Raw genomic sequence first — 22,690 nt, 5'->3', positions numbered from 1 at the left:
TTAATAAATATATTTTTTAATAAATATATTTTTTAATTATAATTTTTTTAATAAAAATAATACTTTTAGCGACGGATTTAGTAATCCGTCGCTAAAAGTTAGCATTTAGCGACGGATATGGTATTCCGTCGCTAAATGTATTACTTTTAGCGACGGATTACAAAATCCGTCGCTAAAAGTGAAAAACAAATTGGCGGGATTCATCCCGCCAATTTTCTTTAAGATTTAGCGACGGATTTTGAATCCGTCGCTAAATCCGTCGCAAATTTTGATTTTAGCGACGGATTTCAAATCCGTCGCTAAAATCCGTCGCAAATCGACTGTTTTCTAGTAGTGTGTGATAAAGAATGTCACAAACCCTAATTTCAATGTAAAAAAAACTAAATCGATTTACTAACCTTAGATGCGGGACATCTCCAGAATCTCCTGCCAGGATTTGATTTTGTCCACGACGTGTAACAATACAAACGTCCATGGCTGCATCTTCCAGGCACAGTTGTTGGAGGAAGATTAATCCACTCTTGACGAACATTCATTTGTGTTTCCGCCATCTTAATCGTTTGAGACATTGTCGTTTGAGAGGATGTACCAGAAGACGTAGCTGTTTGAGACATTTCAGTCTGTGACATCTTCAATGAGAAAAAATCAAGGCCTTTTTGGGTTGTGAATGGAGGGGTTGAGATAAAGAAGATGATAGTCTTAACAAAACGCAGAGTTTTGTTTGTGAAATGGGTTGAAAAAATAAGTTAAATCGAATCGAAATCTAAGAGTTGGATCTGAGTGGCGGTTCGGTTCACATATGACATGGCAAATCGAATAACATGATGTGTCTTCAGCCAGGATGACACGTAGGCGCCAGGTAGACCAAATCGCGTGCCAATTGAACCTGGGACACAATTGAAACAAAATAATCGATTTTTGGCCAAAATTGACGAAATTGAAAGGTCAGGACTTTTGTGGAACTTTTGTGAAAGATCTGACCTTTTTGCAACATTTGGCCAAGAAATTAAACCATTAAACAAAGATCCTATACTATGTCAAAAAAAGGCTATAAGGCTATAACAGTAAAAAAGCAAATGGAAGAAAGAGAGAGAAGTAGGTGGCGCGAAAATAACGTCCATCTCTCTCCCTCTTCAACTGAAAAACCGTTCCCTTAAAAATAAGTTTTTATTCAAAACCAAAATTAAAAAATTCTCTTAATTTCTCTCTCTTTCCGAGAAAATTCTTTTCTCCGATCTCCACCGTTGTCTCTCTGTCCGACGACCCTTTTCCCGGCAGCGTCCACCACCTTTCTTTTTTTCTTTTTTTGTCAAAGGAAATCTCAAATATATAATCTTTTCTTTCTCCGATTCAAAGTTTGCATCCTTTTCTTTTTCTTACAGTTTGTTTATCAGGATTCTAATCTAGGGTTTTTCTCGATTCAAATAAACAAACAAAAAAAGGTTAGATATTTATCCTTTTATTTTATTTATAACTCTGCACTATTTTAGTTTTTTTAACATTCATTTCTGTGTGTGAGAGAGATTTAAATTCAATTAATCAAAACTGATTCTCTGCAATTTTCTGAAATGGACAGACATAGATTTTTCATAAATAGTACTATAGTAATAGTATTATTCAGCAATAAGCACTGAATTGTGTCCTCAAAACTAGAGACACAATACAAAATCTTTAATTTGTTAAAATTCAACCTTTGTGGTTTTTAAAATGTTTCATTTTGTCATTTTTAGTTTCTGAAATACTGTACAGCTACGTCTATTATATTGAAAATCAACTAATTTTTCAATTTTTGTGAAGTTTTTGACTATTTACTGTTATAGTTTTCATGGGGATGGACAATGATCTTTGATTGCACGTGGTCCTCCATGTTTCTTTCCCATTTCCCTAACACCACCAATTTGCAACTCTAATCTTCTTATTTTATTTATTGAATAACTTTTTATCTGTTGAAATTGAAGTAGCAGTTGACGAAACAAAGAAAACCCAGGTGAAAGACACAGTTGAAAGAAACTGTTTTAGTGAATTTGTTATGGTCTTTAGTTTACTGTTTCTTTCTATATTTTCATTAATTGCAGATGCTGTTTGCTTATGTTCAATAACTGTTCTTTCTTTTTTTTTATTTGTCCTTTTGTTTTTAGTGACAGTCTTCTTTATTTTATCATTAATGGGAATTTGCAGTTTTATTATGAGTTAGTAAAACTAGCAGAAGATGGAAACAATTGTATGTTTATGTTGTTTTGTGTACTTTGAATGAACTTCAATTGCCAGCCCAGCCGACCACGGTGGTCTCGTGAGACTGAGGGACAAAACGGAAAATTAGAAAAGCAAAAAATAAAGTGAGAGAAAAAGAACCAACCTTTCTTATCCTACACACCCCTCTCTCTCTCTCTTGATTTTTTTTAACAGTAGTTTAGTCTTCAGTCTTCTCAATTTCTTCTGGGTCACCCTTGAATAACTCAGCATTTCATTGATTCTTTTAAAAAAAACCAACCTTAATCATGACTGTTAATGCACTTTGTGGCACTCTTGAAGAGCTCTATGTGACCCCATCTGTAACCTGATGTTGTTATTCCCTAAGCTTTCTGTCATGGTTTGATCTGCTTGGATTTGGGTTTTTCTTGATGACAACTCACTGCCCATTTGCATTTAATTGTTGTAATTCTCTGTTTTATCATCTATCAGATCTGGGTCTTTTCAAAGATGTAATCTTTTTTTTTCCATTTTTTTCAGTTCTCTTTTTCTTTTTGCTGATTTGTTATTCTTTGCTTTCTTCTTTCCATCCTGTAATCTTACTTTTTTCTTGGTTATATTTTGTGGCAGATTATTGCTGGGAAAAGTATCTTCTTTTTTAGCAGCTGGTTTGATTCCCTTCAATGTGGGAATAAGTAAAAGGCTAAGCCGTCAAATGTGGTTAAATAATGTGTAAAAATCCATCAATATGGTCTAATTTGGACACTGTTTGATGGATGTATGTGAATCAGAGAAGCATAAAGCTGTGGATACCCCAAGACTTCCCTTGGTTCCAGCTGCAAGGGACAATAATGCCCCAGCCACCACCCGTCGCCCTCGGACGAGGGAAATTAGTTCTAGATACAAATCACCAGCACCCTCTGCTCTTAGGCGTAGCCAATCACCAAACCAATCAAGAACAGTGCCTACGGCATCCCAAGTGCTTCCTAAGAGACCCAATTCAGCTGAGAGGAGGCGTCCATCAACCCCACCTTCACCCCTAAGCCCTTCTACACCAGTTCAGGACTCATCTGTTGAGTTGCCATCTAGAAGGCTAAGTACGGGAAGCCGTTTACCAGAGAGTTTATGGCCGTCTACAATGAGAAGTCTTAGTGTTTCCTTTCAGTCGGATAGTATTTCTGTTCCGATCGGCAAGAAGGAAAAACCAGTTAGTAGCATCTCCTCTGATCGCACCTTGCGACCATCTTCAAATGGGGCTCATAGGCAGGCTGAAGCACCTGCTGGTTCAAGAAAGCCTACACCAGAGAGAAAGAGGAGTCCTCTTAAAGGGAAGAATGTACAGGATCAATCAGAGAATGCAAAACCCGTGGATGGTTCACATTCTAGATTGATTGATCAGCATAGGTGGCCTAGTAGGATTGGTGGAAGAGTGTCTTCCAATTCAATGAATAGAAGTGTGGATCACACTGATAAGACTGTAAAATCTGTATCTACACCTGTTGGAATTGGTTTATCTTCACTTAGACGATTGTCTGTGCCTGGAGGTAGCATTAAAACCTTGCAGAAATCAGCTAGTGATGCTGCAAGATTATCATGCCTAGAAGATGTTGGATTGAGAGGGTCTCGAACAAGTTCTACGGATGATAATTCACTGCAGGTATCCAGATCTCAGAAGCTCGCTGAAACAAGTTTATCAGAGAGAAGGTCTTTATTAATTCCGGCAGTTAGAACCCAGTCCTTGCCTAGCCCTGGGTTGCGCCCTCCGTCGCCAAGTGGAACCTCTGTTAGTCGAGGTTTCGGTCCAGCTAATGCAAGGCCATCGACTCCTCCTTCTAGAGGGGCAAGGCCATCCACTCCTCCTTCTAGAGGGGTCAGCCCATCTCGGACAAGGCCATCAAGTATTTCCAGCCAATCTAGTAGTTCTACTTCTGTTCTTAGTTATATAGTGGATTTTAAGAAAGGGAAAAAAGGTGGAAACTATATTGAAGATGCTCGTCAGATTCGCCTTTTATACAATAGATATTTGCAGTGGCGATTTACTAATGCCAGGGCAGAAGCTGTTCTTTACATTCAGAAAAAGAGTGCAGAGGTACGATATAATGCATGTCCATGTAAAATGTAGGCCTTCTAATCTTCTTCACATGCGTCTCTTTTGATTTTTTTGTTACTTGCATGATTCTGTGGGCCTAATCTATCATCTTCTTTATACACACACACACATAAAATGCAATGTGGAGAAATCACCTTCTTTCATACACTATTCAATTGTTAATACTTAAAAAAAGAAGGGAAGCGCCATTCTTGATACAGAAGTAAGGCCATGTTTGGTTCATGGAATAGAATAGCATGGAATGGAATAGTTATTCCATAAGGAATGGAATAACCATTCTTTAGTTTTTGAGAGGAGTGTTTATTCCACAAAATCATGGAATAGCAATTCTTTGGAATACCTATTCTATGAACCAAAGCAAAGAATTGCCATTCTATACGGAATAGCTATTCCATTCCGCACCTATTCCATGAACCAAACATTAACACACCACTGATATGGTTTGAATAAATCATTTTTCACTTATTATTATGCATTTAATCCTAACTTTCCAATGATCTCCTTTGTATTGCTGAACTTTAAAACTTTGGTTATTAACACTGCCGAAATAAAATTTTCCTTCTATAACAATTTAAATTTCATAGAACCATTTTTTATTGTGCAGAAAACTCTCTGTAATGTTTGGAATGGTACTTTAGCATTGTGGGATTCAGTAATTAGGAAGAGGATCAGTCTCGAGCGGATGAAGCTAGAGCTTAAACTGAGTGCTATTTTAAATCATCAAGTAATGTCTCTTCTTTATCCTGGCACTAGTGCATTGGCATGAAATATAAGTTTTTCATTAGTTCGTCAATAATTGAAATTTGAGGTAATTACCATAAACTTCCGTGAGGTTTAACATATTATACTAGTTGATTTCTGACATTTAAAAAATATATATTAAAATATCCGTCAATTATATTTCTGTTAGTACTAAAAGCTTCCTCGGTTAGTTTTTGATAATTTTATGTTGAAATAATAACGGTAAATCTTGAGATTTATCATATTACACCAATCAATCCTTTATTTAAAAAATATATTAAAGCATCATTTCATAAAAAAATACATAAACTATAAATCCATATGATATATCTATCTTTTTATTTATATCTCCTTTTTTTCATCTTTTTATTTTTTTTATCAAAATAAAATAACTTTTTTTTTTAATTTTTTCTCATCACTTTACATTCTCTGTATTATAATCGTTCTCATACTTATTATTTTTTTCTAAAACTTTATAAACTTTTTTTTTTGATAATTACTTTATAAACTTATTAATGTCACTGATATATAAACTCATCATTATTAATTTTTTTTTACTGTAAAATTTGCAAGGTAGCTTAGAGTTTTTTTCTCTATTATTTATTTAATTTTTTATCATGTCAAATTTGGAGATCTACATTTTTTATAGAAGATAGGTGGTGGTAACGTTCATTGTATGTCAAAATGAAATGATCGATTAGTGTAATATATCAAATCTTAAGGTATTATTGCAGTATTTTAATTTTTAACTAATGGTTGACTTACAGAATGATGTTCTATATAATATCCACAAATATTAATAGATTTTTAAAATGTCAGGGATCGACGAGTATAATATGCCAAACTTCAGAGGTTTAAAGTAATTCTTTCTTAAAAAAAATCCTGATAGCAGCTAAGATTGTTTCTTTTGTTACATAATTATGTTAGTTCACCTAAACATTTATGTACTTGAGTCTCTTGTCCTCTTGTTTCTGCAAATCTATTTAGTTTGGGGATGGGGCGAGAAATTGGGAAGTAATTATCATTCATTCAAGTAACATCAATCAGTTGTGCAAAGTGCAATTGATAATTAATTGGTTATTATGTGGTAAAGTCACTATAGATGCATTGACTGTGTGAATTAAAGTCTTTGGAAAAAATGACAGCAACCATTGGAAAGTGAAAAGCGCATTTAGTAAATGATGCAAAGAAAACGCAAGCAAAAGCAAATGATATAAATGAATGTATGGAGAATGGGCTTCACGATTCCTTTTATGGATATAGGCCTAGATGGGGCTAAATTCTTTAAACGAAAAGCTAAGGAAGTTAATCTTCAATATGCAGGATAATTAAATATATTAAAAGTAGCCAAGGGTTTTGGGGGAGATTTGATCTGTTGCATGTGTTTCTTCTTTTCTACAACTGTAGGAAGGATGAAATTCAGTTACCAAAACATTTTACAGTAGTTGGTCTCTTCTATAAATATGCTACACCACCCTTCATTTTCTGCATCTTTCTTCTGGATCAAATGTATTTCATTCCACACTCCTAGACTACCATAGTTATACAACATAAAGAAATAAGTGTCATGAAGCAGATTTGTGGTCACCGCCTAAAGCTTGCGGAGTGTAAACAAAATACCAATATTCAATAAAATTGACTTTTTAGTTGAGCCAGGCCCTAAACTGGTTGTACATCCAGGATCATGAAAGTTGCTTAACCTTAGCTGTCCAAATTACAGGATGAAATTGCTAACAATGTTCTGAATGCTGTTCAAATTATAGAAAAGAAATCTGTACATAAGAAGATTTCTGTACTAAGGATATTTCTCGTATCTAGTCTACCAACAATGATTATTTTGATTAAACTTTACCATTCGTCATTTGTTGTCTCAGGTCATAGTTATGCTGATTCAATTGCTTTAATGATTGATTCAGATGGCCTACCTAGATGATTGGGCTTTACTTGAAAGGGATCATTTAACCTCTTTATCTGGGGCTGTGGAAGATTTGGAGGCAACCACTCTTCGTCTTCCTGTAACGGAAGGGGCAATGGTATATTTCGGTATAAAGAGAGCACTGGAACTTTCTGAAGAGGCAAAATTTTCGCATCTTATTTCAGTTGTACATTTTTTCAGGCAGATACAGACTCTTTGAAGGATGTCATTTGCTCAGCAGTTGACGTCATGCAGACAATGGGATCATCCATATGTTCTTTACTCTCAAAGGTTAGAACATATCTTCTCTCTCTTTATTTTTATCTGACATTTTGCAATTAAGTATAGAGCATGTTAGTGAATTCTGTTTGCTCTATTCTCTTATGAGCTAATTTTTTGTTTTGTCATTATGAGTACCTCATTTTTTTCCATGATACAATTATTCTGTTTTGGTTTAGAATTAACTTTCATCGCTTCTATTTTTTGTTGCTACTTCATCTAGTGTGTCGTCCATGTGGCATTTAAACAATGCATATGTTGTTAGATCTTTAGTTGTTATGTCGACTATAACTAAACTAAGTTAAAAGTCTTTTACAAGAAGGTGCATTTTCAGAAAAACTCTAACTTGAGGTATATCTATGAATCTATGATGCTGGAAATCTGTTTCCAATAGATTTCACTGGTGTTTTTTTGAGAATATTCAGTAACTCATAATGTTTTGATGGATCTGTAGACTGGTGTCTATTGAATCCATTTTCTACAGTTGGATAAATTTAGAATCGAGAGTTTGTGAAGCGCAAATATTACTTTATGATGTTTTTTTGGTATCTAGTGCTTTTTTATGTGAAAATGCATAAAGAGTACAAGATATACCTTTTTTAGAATTCTTATTACAGAAGTAAAGCTCGAGATTTAGACAAGCTGTCGATTGTAGTTGCTAATAACTAATTGCACATCTGCTGCTTGACTTTTGTTTTTAACTTGTGCGATGCAGGTGGAGGGAGTGAATGGTTTGGTTTCCGAGCTTGCTGTTTTAGCCGCGCAAGAGAAAGCTATGCTCGATGAATGTGAAGCTCTTTTGGCTTCAACAGCTGCTTTGCAGGTGAGAATTGTGATGCGCTGTTGGTTAACTTTATTCTCATGCTTGCTAAACTTTATTCTCATGCTTGTGGTCAAAATAGAAATGGTTACAGAGCTGTGCACTTATGCTCTCATGATTAGATACTTCCACGATGTGCATTAGCATTATACAAATTCCTAACTTTTAAGATTTTACGTGAGAATCAATCCTGAAAATTACATTTAGATAGGACATCAAATCAATGCTATTAATGTTAAAAACTAAAATTATCAAGCTGAATGTCACAGTAAATATAGTTTTTAGTCGAGCCAACTTATGTCATTTGAGGCATTCTTTTTTAGTTTAGGCATACGATACTCTTCAATGAAAATGTAGGCTGTTCTGTTCAAAACTATTTTAAATTTTTTTAAAAAACTGTTCTTAACTTGACATGTGATTTTTTCCGGGTTAATTTGCTATTTCTAAATTAGCTGGGACCAAAGTATATATATATATATATATATATATATATCTAATAAATTTTTCTCTTTCCCAGTGTAAGCTTGTATTAATTTTTGGAAGGAGAAATAATATCATTTTGCTTTTCATGAGAAAAGTGAAACATCAAATTTTGTTTCCTTGCATTCACCAAAAGATTTGCTTCTGTTTTTTTGTCATGTATAATATCGAAAGAGATTGAAGATAGGGGCCTCATTTTTTCTTCCTTGATTTCCTCCTTGCACGATCGTAGGGCCTTTGGAATATTATCTGCCTTACATTTGTGTAGTCCTACATCTTTTGGAAGTACTCAAAACAACTATGATAATTTCTGAACCTGCCACATAAATGTTTATCATAAGTAGGTCGTAATTATATGGTTCAGATAGAAAATTGATTAATGCTTTGAAAAGAATGTCTCATCTGTTAAAGCTGATGTGGCAGTTAGACAAACTTACAAAAATGCTTGCCATTTTGCTGCTAGTGGGTCAAGTCTGTTGGTCTAGAAAGTAGCCTTGCCCTCTTTTAACTGCAAGGCTGAATTTGTGTAGCGAATTAATCAGCGGTACTTGTGGAGTATGTTTGCCGTAGGAAGATCAAATGCAGTAGGTCTTAAATGGTTGAGCTTCATCATTTCAATAATTCCGGAATGGCAGTGCTACCTTTGTGTGGTTGGACATTCAAGTAGATGGGGTCAATTAATACAGGCTGTTAAATTGCTTGCTTCATTTAAGATATTGAACCTAAATTAACAATCGAACTGAACTGAAAAATTCGATCCCATTCGGTTTGAAATTATAAGTTTTTTTTTAGTTTTTTGGACAGTTTGGTTTTGTGAGTGAAAAAGTTCCTGTTCTTTTGGTGAAAACCAAACCGATCAACTTGCGTGGTTCTGTTTTGAGAGTGAAAAATTTCGGTTCATTTTTGGTGCAATCCAAAGCGAAAAACAAACCGAATCAACTGGCTCATTTTGGTTTGATTTAGAAATAAATCAAAAAATTTATTCAATTCAGTTCGGTTTGGTTTGAACCGAATGTACACCCCCCACTTCATTATCCGGATATGCTTTCAATAATTTCCTTTCTCTTGTCTCATTGCAAGACCATTGCTTGTGCATGTGGTAATATGAAATGTCCACTATCAGATTTGCTGGCCTAGATTAGCCTTTATCATTGCTTAAAAATAACTTCATCTTGCTAGCAAATTTGATTTCACAACTGAAAAAGATATTCTTGTCTGTTTATGAGCATTTTTACTTTGATTTGAAGCATTAATGTAATTGGTATGTGGTGCCATGAAACAGGTGGAAGAGTACAGCATTATGACCCATCTCATACAAATTAAACATGTTCTTGAGAATCAATCCATCTTAGCCGCCAAAAGCTCTCAATGGTCATGATCCTCTCTGCTAAGCCTAACCTTGACTACTACAGCAAACATAAATTCAATGGTCTCACTAAATTGTAAATTGATTTTTAACCTTTTTTAAGTTATTATTTTTTTGTTTTTTCTAGTTTTTTTTATAGTTAGCTATTGGCTCCACGGTTTCTACGTATAATTTTTTTGTATCGCGTAAATGAGAAGTAAAAAAGAAAAAGAAAATGGGAATTCTATGTAGAGCTTTTTTCAGGTTAAAAGAAAGAAGAGTGGGAAAAGGAAGAATGCAGTAGTTTAACAATTTTTGTGCATGTGTATTAGTTACGGAAAATAAGTTGTTTTCAGGACAACTATATTACAGAGAATTATATTATAAAAAAATTACAATAATTATTATTACAAAATCTAAATGTAATCGCATCTTAAACTCTGTTTTTGGATTATAATGCTGACTGTTCCGATTTTCATTGGAGAATAATCCTGAATTGAGGCAATTTTTTTATCACCCTGGATGATAACTTTTTTTCTTTTCTTTTCTATACCTTTGGTCTTGCTAATTAACAGGTAGATTATTAAGATATAGATCTTACACTTGATCTCCTTGACAAAAAAATAAAACAACATTGTAGAATTTCAAATAATTAAAGTTTGACGGAGTAAAACAATAGAGAACTTTCATCGTCAATTTTGCTCCATTTATGAACATACTTCACTGGACCAATAATTAAAAGCTTCAATTCGTGTGAAAATTTAAAATTGAAGCTCGAACAAACACAAAAATTCATGAACGAATAGAAAATATGGATTATTAAAAAAATAAAAATCACTTCATCCCCGTCAAAATCCCAAAAGTTTGAAAGAAGATGAGTTTTTTCTTCTGATTTAGAAGAGCACCCTTCAAATTTTAGTATTTGATGAGTTTTGCTTATTTTGGTTTGATTTGAATGGCAATATACACGTGACAGTAGCCAAGCATAGGAGTCGGGCTCCTACGTCAATTTTGATCTGAGTTAATCGAAAACGTAAATTTAATAAGAAGAAATTGATAGTAAACTACTCGGTCTTAGTTGGCATCCATAATTTCCGAGGAAGCATAGAAATGAAATAGTGGATTTATCTCAAACTAACGGAAATAACGGTAAAAGCCCTATCCTTCCCGCCATTTTCAACATTCTTTTAAAACAACCACAAAAAACATCAGCAAATGTCCTTAAACCATAATGGCAAACCGCTACTTGTTCCTTAATCTCCTCAACAACTGCGCCACTCTTTCACACTTGACTCAGCTCCACGCCCACCTCCTTCTCCACGGTCTCCAAAACGACATCGCAGTCGCCACAAAACTCACCCACAAGCTCTTCCATTTTAACTCCGCTCGCCACGCTCGTGCTCTCTTCTTTACCATTCCAAAACCAGACATTTTCCTCTTTAACGTCCTCATTAAGGGCTTATCTCACAACAACTCTCCTTTATCCGCCGTTTCGCTCTTTACCCATTTGACAAAACGTACTCGTCTTTATCCTGATAAGTTTACTTATGCTTTTGCTATTTCAGCCGCTACTAAATTCGGGGATGCGAAGATTGGATTCTTATTGCACGGGAAGCTTATTGTTGATGGGTTTAGTTCAGATTTGCATATTGGGTCAGCTCTTGTCGATATGTATTTTAAACTTGGCTCCGAGGGTATTGCAGTGAAGGTGTTTGATAAATTTCCTGAGAGAGATACTATTTTGTTTAATACGGTGATTTCTGGGTTAGTAAGGGTTTTTCGTTATGAGGATTCTATCAGAATTTTCAGAGATATGGTATCAGGTAATGGGCCTCAGTTGGATGCAACTACAGTGATAGCCGTGTTGCCTGCTGTAGCAGAATTGCAGGAGCTGGGTTTAGGTATGGGGATGCAATGCTTAGCTATTAAACTTGGTTTTCATTCTCATACTTCTTTGCTTACAGGTTTGATTTCGTTGTATTCAAAATGTGGAAAGATTGAGATAGCTAGGATGTTGTTTATAGATATCGGTAGAAAAGATTTAATATCTTGTAATGCTATGCTCTCTGGCTTTACTTTCAATGGTGACACGGAATCTACAGTGAGATTGTTCAGAGAATGGCTTGGTTCTGGAGAGAAGGTTAATTCTAGTACAGTTGTGGGGTTGATTCCTGTATATTCCCCTTTTGGTTATTTATTTCTTACTAATTGCATTCATGGTTTCAGTATCAAATCTGGCGTTGTTTCAAATTCTTCTGTTTCAACAGCATTGACTACAGTATATAGTAGATTAAATGAAATGGAATTCGCACGTCAGTTATTTGATGAATCTTCAGAGAAAACTTTAGCTTCGTGGAATGCCATGATATCGGGTTATACCCAAAATGGTTTAACAGAAATTGCAATTTCTCTTTTCCAGGAAATGCAGATGTCTAATGTCACTCCAAATCCTGTAACTGTTACAAGTGTACTTTCAGCTTGTGCTCAACTTGGAGCTTTGAGTTTAGGAAAATGGATCCATGATTTAGTTAAGAGTAAGAACTTTGAGCACAATGTATATGTTACAACTGCTTTAATTGATATGTATGCAAAGTGCGGAAGCATTTTGGAGGCTCGTCAGTTATTTGATTCGATGCTGGAGAAGAATGAGGTCACTTGGAATGCCATGATTTCTGGATATGGTCTTCATGGGCATGGACATAAGGCTCTGAAACTCTTCTATGAGATGCTGAATTCTGGCATTCCACCAACTAGAGTCACTTTTCTTTCTGTATTATATGCGTGCAGTCATGCAGGTTTAGTAAGAGAAGGAGATGAAATTTTTCATATCATGGTTCATAATTATGGGTTTGAACCCTTAGCTGAACATTATGCATGCATGGTTGACATCCTTGGTCGAGCTGGACAATTGCAAGGTGCTTTGGCATTTATCCAGGGAATGCCAATTGATCCAGGTCCTCCTGTATGGGGTGCATTGCTTGGCGCTTGCATGATTCATAAGGACACTAACCTTGCTCGTGTGGCTTCTGAAAGACTATTTGATTTGGACCCACAAAACATGGGTTACTATGTCTTGATGTCAAATATTTACTCTGCCGAGAGAAACTATCCACGAGCTGCTTCAGTGAGACAAACTGCTAAAAGTAGAAATCTGACAAAGATTCCAGGCTGCACATTAATTGAGGTTGGCCAGGTCCCACATGTTTTCACTTCTGGTGACTGGTCTCACTCACAATCAACAGCAATCTATGCAGAGCTAGAGAGATTGACTGGAAAGATGAAGGAGGCTGGTTTTCAGACAGAGACTGACACTGCTTTGCATGATGTAGAGGTGGAAGAGAAGGAACAAATGATGAAGGTCCACAGCGAGAAGTTAGCCATTGCCTTTGGTCTTATTTCTACTGAACCTGGAACTGAGATCAGGATTATTAAGAATCTCCGTGTTTGTTTAGATTGTCATACTGCAACCAAGTTTATATCTAAGATCACAGGGAGGGTTATTGTGGTCAGAGATGCCAATAGGTTCCATCATTTCAAGGATGGCGTGTGTTCTTGCGGAGATTATTGGTAACAGAATTGCTATCAAGACCAAGGTATGTGAGTCTGGAACAATTCACCCATTTTACAAGAATATCGACATTACCATCCACAATAATAAATAAATTCCAAAGACATTCTTTAAATGTTTTGAACTAGCTGTGCTGTAAGGTTAACAGCTTGATAGAAGAGTAAGAATCACTTACAACAAGCCGAAGATCTTCATTGGATCCAATGATAAACTCATTTTCTGTTTCTTGCCTATATATTCAGATTTAATTGGTTGGAAATCATGAAGACTCGAGCTCATCTAGCTGGAATAATTATGAGGTAATTTTTTGGCATTTTGATCGCAATCTTCTTGTTGAAATAATTGTCAATTTTTCTATCAAAAGAAAAATAAGTCAAATTAATTTAATTTTCTTATTTTTACGCTGATATAAAATACAGTATAGGGATTTTTCTCTGTATGTAATCCATGTATCATGTTTTAAATGAAATTCTGCAAACTTGAGAATCAAATTTTAAATGGAATTCTGAAAACTTGAGAATCAAATCTTTCACTCTAATTTAAGTGAGAATCAAATCTTTCACTTCTCTTACAAAAATTGGCTCATTACAAATTGCAACTCAAAACATTTCACTCTCTAGCTTTATTTCTTGCGCATCTTCATTTTTGTCGGTCCATGCATCATATATGATACTTTTACAGCAAGAATGTACATGTATCTGTCAGAGATGCACATATCAAAGAAGATAAAATACACAAACTTCTCAGCAGTTGAGTCCACATTGCTTGGTGTCAGGTCCCTTGGTTTTCATGACAAATGGATCAATTCGAACCCAAAGCAAGGAAAAGATTGAAGCCAAGAGAATTGACCAAATAACAACAATGGTTGGTGTCCTGTTTTGCCGTCCCATTAGACCTTTTAGGAATGGGTAAAGATGGACAATCACCCAGAAGGCAAAGAAGAGCTTCCCAAACAAAGGTCCCCATGATTGGTATCCATTGTTTATAGCATCGGATATTCCAGCGACGACTCCCACAAGGTTTATGATTAAGATGGTCGTTGGAGGTATCAGAAGGGTCGTCCATTTAAATGCGTATAGTTCACCGAATTCCTCATCATCCATTGCCTTGGAAGTGACTGTGAAGTTTGTGTCAATACCAGCTAAAACTTTCAAAAGACCTTGCACGACAGCGAACAGGTGAGCTGAGATGCCACCAATGACCCAGAACTGCTCATTTCTCCACCATTCTTCAATGCTCACTCCACTCCATCTTAGCTCAAGAATACCGGTTGCGAAAATTGATATGAATAAAGCAATGAAGAATAGACTTGCAAAGGTGCTTATCTGGATTGTAAACAAAATCAGAAGCGGGTTAAGCAACAAAGATACTAACATTTGTCAGGAATCTCATGTGTTATGCGAGTGCAGTGTGTTGTTACGATTATGTAGAGCGAAGAGCAATGGTGTATATATTTACCTCTGGCATGATGAATTTGTCAGTGAGCAAGCAGATGGCAGGAAGGGTACAATAGGCAAGAAGTGGTATAGAGGTGAAAGGATACACAGTTGTGTTGATATATGATAATCGCTCAAGCCACTTGAGCTTTCCTTCTTTGTAGCCATACCAGCAAGGGCTATGACGACTAAAGAAGATCTCGACAGAACCAAGAGCCCACCGAAGCACTTGGTTGAGCCGATCTGACAGATTGATGGGAGCTGAACCCTTGAATGCAGGTCTCTTTGGCATGCAGTAGATGGACCTCCATCCACGGCAATGCATCTTGAAACCCGTAAGGATATCCTCTGTAATTGAACCATAAATCCAGCCCAGCTGCACAGGCAAAGAATTGTTATTCAGATGATCACATTATTACCTGAAACAAAGAAAAATGGGCCTTTTAGTACCTCAAGTCCCCATTCGGTTTTGTCCTCGTAGCCACAACTGATCACATGGATGGCTTCTTTAAGCAGAGCTGCAGGGCTTGAGGAAGGAGGAACACCTCCATCTTCCATTAAAGTTGAAGTCACAAAAATTGCTGACTGTCCGAATTTCTTCTCAAAGTTCAACTGAGACATTAAAATCTCTCTGTCATCATCTCCTGCAGAGGAAGATAAATGGATCAGGATTACCGGACAAAAAGGAAAATGTGAGAGGCAATTTACAAATTACAAGTACAAAAGATGGTAGTGGCTATGGATGTTGACAACCTCCAAGGTTTGCAATTTCTCCATTTGCTCCTTGCTTAGCATGCTTCTTTTTGCGGCGTCCGAAACATGGGCAGCAGTCACACGTTACCATCTTTGGGCGTTTGGGGCCCTTTGGAGGTAAATATCCATACAATGCTTGCCTCCTGAAAACACATCCTGTGCCGACATACACTGGACCCTGAATTCCATCTAGACCTTTCATATTAATCTGCAGCAACAGAACAAGAAACGGTACATGATTTCCTCCTTTGCATAAAATTTACAGGATAAATGAGTATTTATATCAAAATATCAGCTTACATCAAAGAATACAGTGTTTCTGTTTGCATATCGATCATTTCTATCAATACCATCGAATCTTTGAGGGAACTGTACATAGCAAATTTTCTTTGCAACCTGAGGATCCATCAAGAAACACATGGCTTCTCGGACAGCCTTACTGTTGTTTACATAGTGATCACAATCCAAGTTGAGCATGAAAGGAGCATTAGTAAGTACTGCAGAGACACGAATCTGGAAATCGCCCAATAGTTTATATGTTATCAAAAAGTCAGTTTGGCAAAGTTGAAATACAGTGATATGTGGATTATTTTGTTAAATTTACCAGAGCATTCATGGCACCGGCTTTCTTATGATGTGTAAATCCAGGCCTCTTCTCACGAGACACGTAAACAAGGCGAGGGAGCTCATTTCCTTCAACATCATGACCGCCACTGTGACCGAGAAACACCTGAATCATACCAGGGTGATCCTTAGTATTGTTTCCAGGCCATGGAGTGCCATCTTGCATTATCCATCCCTCTGGAGGAACCTTCTGTGCTTTCGCCACAATGGCATTGATCCTCACCTTGAATTCTTCATATTCTCTCTGTCAAAGGCAACAGTATCATTATACATCAACAAAATCAGCTCTTCTTGATTCATCTACTTATCTAGACAGGTAATATCACAAACCTTCATAGCTCTTCGTTCTTTAACAAATGTAGGCTGCACTTTGTCCTTGAGATAATCCACCTTTAAAGCGAAGTACATCTCAGGCGCTCGAGGCTCTATGTTAAATTTCTTGCAGAATGGAACCCACTTTCGAGCAAATTCAGCAGTTTCAGACATGGTTTCAAAGGTGCACATGGAACCACCATCATCAGATAGGTAGCATGAGATCTTCTCAACTGGGTAATCTACAGCTAAGATTGACAACATTGTGTTTGCAGTAACAAGAGGAGGTTCCTTCATGGGATCCACAGTACTGACAAAAAAATCAACAGGAGCTAGCATGTTTGGCTCACCTTCCCTCTCATATCTGCATTACAAAATTTATCGGTATGAATTCTACCTTAGCTTGATAACATTGACATTGCTAGACTTGTTCCTTTCGACACCTATGTTTTGTTTGTTTAATTGATTTTGGCTGGAGATGAAATTTGAACCCCTTACGATCTCAGATAGGGGTTTTTGCATTTGTGAACTACACCGAATAACGAATCAAACTGACAAGCTTGTTTCAATGCGGTTTGACATTATAAACATATTTCAGTTTTTTGTTTTGGTACGATTTTGAAGTAAAAAGTTGCATTTAAGTTTTGGTACAAACGAAACTGAATCTTTTTAACCAAACTGATTAGTTTGGTTTTATTTAATTGAATTTGGTTCAAACAAAGTGCACACCATTAATCTTAGAGACGACTCAAACCCCAATTGAGCTACACTCATAGAGTTAGACAGTTGCATTTGTAAATTTAGGAGGTATATATACCTGAGAGAAAGGCGATCAAGATAGGTTTCGCGGTCAATTGGTAGCCACTTGGGGAACTGATCAAGAATCCATGATATAGCAAACCAAATTTCACAAGTGACAGAAGTTAGCCAGAGGCCAATGGCATCATGAACAGGGTTCATAAGCCTATAGCGAAGGAAAAATGCCAAAATGAAAAGGCGAGCCACAATGATCATTCTATAAGGATTGATCTTGCTTGAAGCAATTGGTACTTTTCTTGATAATGGCTGCCTTGTCTCATCCATCCTGCACCATACAGTTTTAGCATTATGAAACACATTTCATTAGGGGTGTGAATTTGGTTCAAACTAGTCTGTTCGGTTTGCATTAAAACTTAAGTATATTCAAAACTAAACTGAACCAAAAAACTAAACAATTTTAAATATCAAATTGAACTGAACTAAATTTGTCAACTTGGTTCAGTTATTCAATTTGCTTCAGTTTTTGCATATCCCTACATTTCATAGCAAACCCTAAGACACTGATAAGAAAGAAAAGGTCACTCACATGGCAGAATCAGGATCATCATCTTCAGGTCCCAAATTGCCCTGTTGCAGTTTCCAGTCCTCCATCCTGTCTTTCCACCCTCCCTCTTTCTTTTCATCCCATCTTTCACTTCCTGTTTCATGTACAATTTTTACATGTTAGAATCTGGGGCCAATTGGATTCGGCTGTTAGACGGTACTAGAACCGAGCCGGCTCAAGTGCTATTATGCTGAGCCGAGCCTGAAGTAGAAGCAAGGGTGGCTTAAATGGTGTTATCAGAGCCGACTCAGATGCTATTGTGTTGATCCAGGCTTAAATGACAAGCGGGGGGTAATTTAAGTGATTTATACTTATTCAGAATTCAACTACTAAATTAAGGATTAACCATTTTGAACTAATATGTTGGTTATTAAAGTTAAATAAACCAGTCGAACCCAGACGTTACAAAGACGCTGGGGTGCGAAAGCATGGGAAGCGAACGGGATTAGATTACATGTTAGAATCTTGAAAGAAAGCAGAAAAAATTGTAAACTTTTGGAGAAAGGCATATAGATATGTAGATACCAGGTTCATAATCTGGATATGGATGCACTCTTTTGTGAAGTGAAGATGCCAACATTTGATCACCATAAGCTCCAACAGGAAACTCTCCACTCACCTGTGCATATTTTTATAATTAATAACGGATCAAATAAATAAAACTCGCGTATATATAGATTTCGCTTACTTGTCTGGATCTACCACCGGATATAACCGGTGGGATTTGAGTATTAATATCTTCGTCATCACGACCTCTTCCATAAGTCATCTTCCCATAAAGCAGTGCTTCTGTAAGATGTTTGGTTTTATCTTTTTCATCTTCAATATTGAACTCGTGTTCTATGTCATCTATATCCTCTTCATCTTCATCTCCTTCCACCCTCGCGCTCCCTGACCACAAACACAATCAAACCCGCTCATATGCAAATTCAATATGATTGAAATATATAAATTTATTTGTGATCCGTCGTTAATTGTTATTTTATGAATGAATTATCGAGTACCCTTAAGACGCTTGTATCGAGTTTTGCATTGAGGGCAAACTTGAGTGCCTTCTCGTCTTTCATACTCATAACAAGGCCTGCAAACTGGAAAACCACACTCATTGCATCCTACAAATAAATCTCCATCCACTGTTACTCCTATTTCATCCCCACATATCTCACACACTTGACCATCCAAGTTCTTTAGTGGCTTGTGCTGCAAGTTACATCACAACAGTTAATACAACTCGGTTTCATGCATATGAAAATACCAAAACGAGAAATGCTCAAACACTGTAATCCTTCACTATAAAACTACAAAGTTTCATAAGTATTTTAAGAAACATTTTTGAAAACTCGAGAACTTTACGTACAACGTATCGGGTTTTGTTTGAAATACCTCTTCGTGGCCATGAATGACAACAAGCTCGTTGCGGTTGTGAGAACCGGCGACAAGTCCCGCGCTGGCTTCCATTGGTGAATGAAAAGAAAGGAAGTGAGTGAGGGATATGTAGGCCGTGAAGAGAGTGTTTGTTTTTATTTAATGGAAGGAAAAGAAGCTGAGATATCTGAAGTCTCTCACCTAATGTGTCCAGTTAAGGAAGGTGTGGGCAGTTAGTTGCAGAGTCGCCATTGCTCTCAAGCTAAGCTAAGCTAAGCTTTCTTCTATTTTTCAACTACCTTTTTTAGTCGCCACCTCCTCAATTTTTGTATCCAATACTACAATTAAATATTAAGACCCCTATATATTTTTATAGCAACATCAAAAATTAAATAATGCATTTCTATCATTTGTTATATTGATGTACAAATTTTTAACTATGCATTCAAAGTATACGCACATAAATTGATATGCTTTATTTTTCACTTTCTTTCTCATTAATATCGTAATCACATTTTGAAAAGCAATCGTTGAGTAAAATTAAGCTTAATCATCCAAAAATACGCTAGCTTTTCGATTTTTTTCGTTTATAGCCCACCTTTCAAAATTCTCGATTTTGGTTTATTTTTTAATTTTTCAGTTTCAATTGTATCCATTTGTTCAAATTAGAGTGGAAAAAAAGTTCAAATACAACATTTAAATTGCTTCATATTGCTATATTTGCATTTTTATCATAAAATTTTCAAATATGAAGTAATATGAAAGATATATTTGAACTTTTTTCAAACTCCAATTTAAACAAATGCTTGTAATCGAAACGAAAAATTGAAAAATTGGTTAAATTATAGATTTAAAAAAATGGTGTTATAAATAAAAAAACATTGAAAAAATGTGATATTTTTGGATGATTAAATCTTAAAATTATTATGAAACAAAATGATGATTGTGAGTGAAGATGGTAATTTGAAATGACAGACCAATAAAATTAAATAAACTTAAGTAAGTGGTAGTTTTCAATATTTATGTGTTAATATATGAGTAGATGCAACTATATTAGAAAATTTAAAATTATTCATGTATAATAATTCATAAGGTTTATTTTAATTGTAACAATTTATCACTCTAAATCACCATGCTATTAAGAATTGTTGTTTTATACATAGAGTGACATGATCAGTATTATCCTAGCAGGAGTTTGTCATCCAATATCGACATGCAAATTTAAAATTATTAATTTAATTATGATATATCTCTTCTGATATTAGTATTTCAAATTTATGTTTTCTTTCCAAAAAAAATTACTATTTGTGTACAATTATCATATTTATAAATTTATGAGATAAGTTCATTTTACTATTTTGTGGTTTCAGACAAAAAAATTATGTAAGTCTTTTTACATCATAAAAAATCATGTGGTAAAAAATTTGTCAAAAGATGTCCAATTTTTATAATAAATCATATATCTTATAATAAAAATATAATAAATTATATATTATCTAATAAAAATATTGATAATTAAGGAGGGGAGAACGCTTGTGTGAGAAATTAAACCACGACCTAGCAGATTGTTGCTTAGCGTTTACCATTTGATAAAAATATACTCAAGCAACTTATTTTAGTCCAAATATAAAAAATTACATGAACAAACTGTAATTTTTATTTAATAAAAATATATATTTATTTGTTGAATTATTAAGAAATAATATAATTTTCTATATTTTTTTATTTATATTTCAACTACTTTAAGCTGAAAAATAGTTGAGTGATTAAATTGCACTTTATTTATGTCAATTAAGTCATTTAATAAATTATACTAATGCAATTGAACATGTTTTGCTATGATGTAAAACAATTATCACATGACTATTTATGTCAAAACTTGATAGTTAAATGAACTCTAAATTTATTTTGGTATTTCTAATATCCATTATTATGTAAGCTACAAGTTATACCTTAACCCTTTTTTTTCCTATTTGCCTAAATAAAGAAACCTATAGTGGAAGAGAATATCATGGATTTGGAACGAATTTCCAATTTTGCCTCTTGAATTTGGTCATATCGAATGAGTGAATAAATATCCAACAATATCACCAATTTAGCAGCAATTAGGTTTTAGAAGCAATCGTCATTTACCATCAATCATAGAAAACCTCATTACTCCAATTTATATTTTTTTTGATAATTACTCCAGTTTATATTTTGTCTCCAGTTTATATAAAAAGCAAAATTTATGTTGCTCCTCTCATGTTCCAAATTATAGATTGATTTTCAATTTTAAAGTCTTATTGCATAGATTAATATTTAAAGCATTTTATATTGAATCAGTAGTAGTCGTGATGATTCTAATAGCAACATTAATTAATGATCTTCGATAATTTCAATTCTAATAGCACCTCAACAGTAACTTTGAACCATTTATTTAATGGAGTATCATATAATGTTGAATATCATTCACATATCTAATAAGAGAATTATAGGTAGTTAATGTAATTTTTCAATATATGTAAATGGAGCAGTCTTATCAATTTGAGAGAAAGACATATCTCATAATCATTGTTTTAAAAACCGAATCGGTGAGACCATCGGTTTCCAGTTCAACCGGTTCGATAGGCTCAACTAACTAAGTAAATTACACCTAAAAATAAATTTTGTACATGGATTAGTCGGCGGTTTAATCCTGAGCAATCGTTCAATTTTGGTCAATCGGTTCAACCCAGTCCAATTCGGTTCTACTAGGTTTTCAGTTCTAACGTAAATTGGATCGGACAACTTGCCGGTTCATTCCAGTCCAATCTAGTTCAACTGAATTTTCGACTGAATTTTTGGTTTTTAAAGTAAATTGGACCACATAGTTGCCCAATTCAACCCGGTTCAACAAGATTTTCAATTTTTAGGATAAATTTGACCAGACAATTGGCCATTCCCGGTTCGACCGCCCGGTCTAATCCGGGTTTTAAATCAACGCTCATAATCCTAGCTAGGTATTAATATATAAAAGGTTAAGAATTGCGAAGACAGGGCCTACTGTATCTGCCAGTACCAGCAGTGATGCTAAATAGAGTTTTAATTCTATTCTATCAATTTCAAAGCTTGAAACTTCAGTAAAATAGTTATGTAATGTAACCTGAAAAACATGTGAAAAGTGCAATGCTTCTAATGTAAGAACTTAGCATCTAAGCCAACTTCAATTTGTTTGTTGGGTAAGCTGAGGCTTCTTTGTCCAGACAGAGTTACCCCTCCTACCTCAAATACATTTCACCATCAATTTTCCCAATTCCATTATGTACTAAAACCTTTTCGAAATATAATAGTTTAAATTTGACCAGATTTTAAAATTTGAAATTTAAAGTTTAACTTGAATTTCATTTTAGGAGTTTGAGATCAAAAAT

General features: G+C 35.1%; 3 protein-coding genes across 6 annotated transcripts; 2 read left to right on the top strand and 1 right to left on the bottom strand.

Annotated features, from left to right (window-relative positions):
• Nucleotides 1–1,088: 1,088 nt before the first annotated feature.
• On the top strand, nt 1,089–10,022 carry LOC126657749 (AUGMIN subunit 8-like). Of its 4 annotated transcripts, none has more exons than XM_050352525.2 (7): nt 1,089–1,442; nt 2,821–4,279; nt 4,905–5,024; nt 6,958–7,074; nt 7,158–7,247; nt 7,951–8,058; nt 9,818–10,022. In XM_050352525.2, the coding sequence occupies exons 2-7, from the start codon at nt 2,963–2,965 to the stop codon at nt 9,911–9,913; spliced, it is 1,848 nt and encodes a 615-aa protein (XP_050208482.1). In that variant the 5' UTR covers nt 1,089–1,442; nt 2,821–2,962; the 3' UTR covers nt 9,914–10,022. The 4 variants fall into 4 exon arrangements, with proteins under 4 accessions (XP_050208482.1, XP_055960317.1, XP_050208489.1 ...); XM_056104342.1 differs by lacking the exon at nt 1,089–1,442 and adding an exon at nt 1,812–1,987; XM_050352517.2 differs by lacking the exon at nt 1,089–1,442 and adding an exon at nt 2,139–2,702.
• An 878-nt stretch (nt 10,023–10,900) lies between these two features.
• Nucleotides 10,901–17,186, top strand: LOC126680888 (pentatricopeptide repeat-containing protein At4g30700). Its single transcript, XM_050376158.2, has 5 exons — nt 10,901–13,473; nt 13,691–13,747; nt 14,224–15,868; nt 16,286–16,577; nt 16,707–17,186. Exon 1 carries the CDS (start codon nt 11,112–11,114, stop codon nt 13,449–13,451), a length of 2,340 nt encoding a protein of 779 aa, XP_050232115.1. The 5' UTR covers nt 10,901–11,111; the 3' UTR covers nt 13,452–13,473; nt 13,691–13,747; nt 14,224–15,868; nt 16,286–16,577; nt 16,707–17,186.
• LOC126680880 (cellulose synthase A catalytic subunit 7 [UDP-forming]) lies at nt 13,962–19,480 on the bottom strand. The gene is made up of 13 exons (XM_050376145.2): nt 19,320–19,480; nt 18,941–19,136; nt 18,625–18,827; nt 18,462–18,555; nt 17,919–18,030; nt 17,391–17,657; nt 16,592–16,937; nt 16,242–16,505; nt 15,938–16,150; nt 15,638–15,845; nt 15,335–15,528; nt 14,907–15,260; nt 13,962–14,773 (listed from the first exon to the last, which is right to left on the bottom strand). The coding sequence occupies exons 1-13, from the start codon at nt 19,392–19,394 to the stop codon at nt 14,192–14,194; spliced, it is 3,108 nt and encodes a 1,035-aa protein (XP_050232102.1). The 5' UTR covers nt 19,395–19,480; the 3' UTR covers nt 13,962–14,191.
• Nucleotides 19,481–22,690: the final 3,210 nt, after the last annotated feature.

The sequence above is a fragment of the Mercurialis annua genome, linkage group LG1-X (genome assembly GCF_937616625.2).
Source record: "Mercurialis annua linkage group LG1-X, ddMerAnnu1.2, whole genome shotgun sequence".
Classification (NCBI taxonomy): Eukaryota; Viridiplantae; Streptophyta; class Magnoliopsida; order Malpighiales; family Euphorbiaceae; genus Mercurialis; species Mercurialis annua.
The sequence above is the reverse complement of the archived record's forward strand: the minus strand, read 5'-3'. Positions and strand labels throughout refer to the sequence as shown.

Coding starts and splice junctions, on each gene's coding strand:
- LOC126657749 (XM_050352525.2), top strand. CDS start 2,963: ATGGATGTATGTGAATCAGAGAAGCATAAAGCTGTGGATACCCCAAGA. Junction 5,025..6,957: donor GTGCTATTTTAAATCATCAA/GTAATGTCTCTT, acceptor TGATTGATTCAG/ATGGCCTACCTAGATGATTG. Junction 7,075..7,157: donor CTGTAACGGAAGGGGCAATG/GTATATTTCGGT, acceptor ACATTTTTTCAG/GCAGATACAGACTCTTTGAA.
- LOC126680888 (XM_050376158.2), top strand. CDS start 11,112: ATGGCAAACCGCTACTTGTTCCTTAATCTCCTCAACAACTGCGCCACT.
- LOC126680880 (XM_050376145.2), bottom strand. CDS start 19,394: ATGGAAGCCAGCGCGGGACTTGTCGCCGGTTCTCACAACCGCAACGAG. Junction 18,031..18,461: donor ATATCCAGATTATGAACCTG/GTATCTACATAT, acceptor TACATGAAACAG/GAAGTGAAAGATGGGATGAA. Junction 14,774..14,906: donor ACAAATTCATCATGCCAGAG/GTAAATATATAC, acceptor TTTACAATCCAG/ATAAGCACCTTTGCAAGTCT.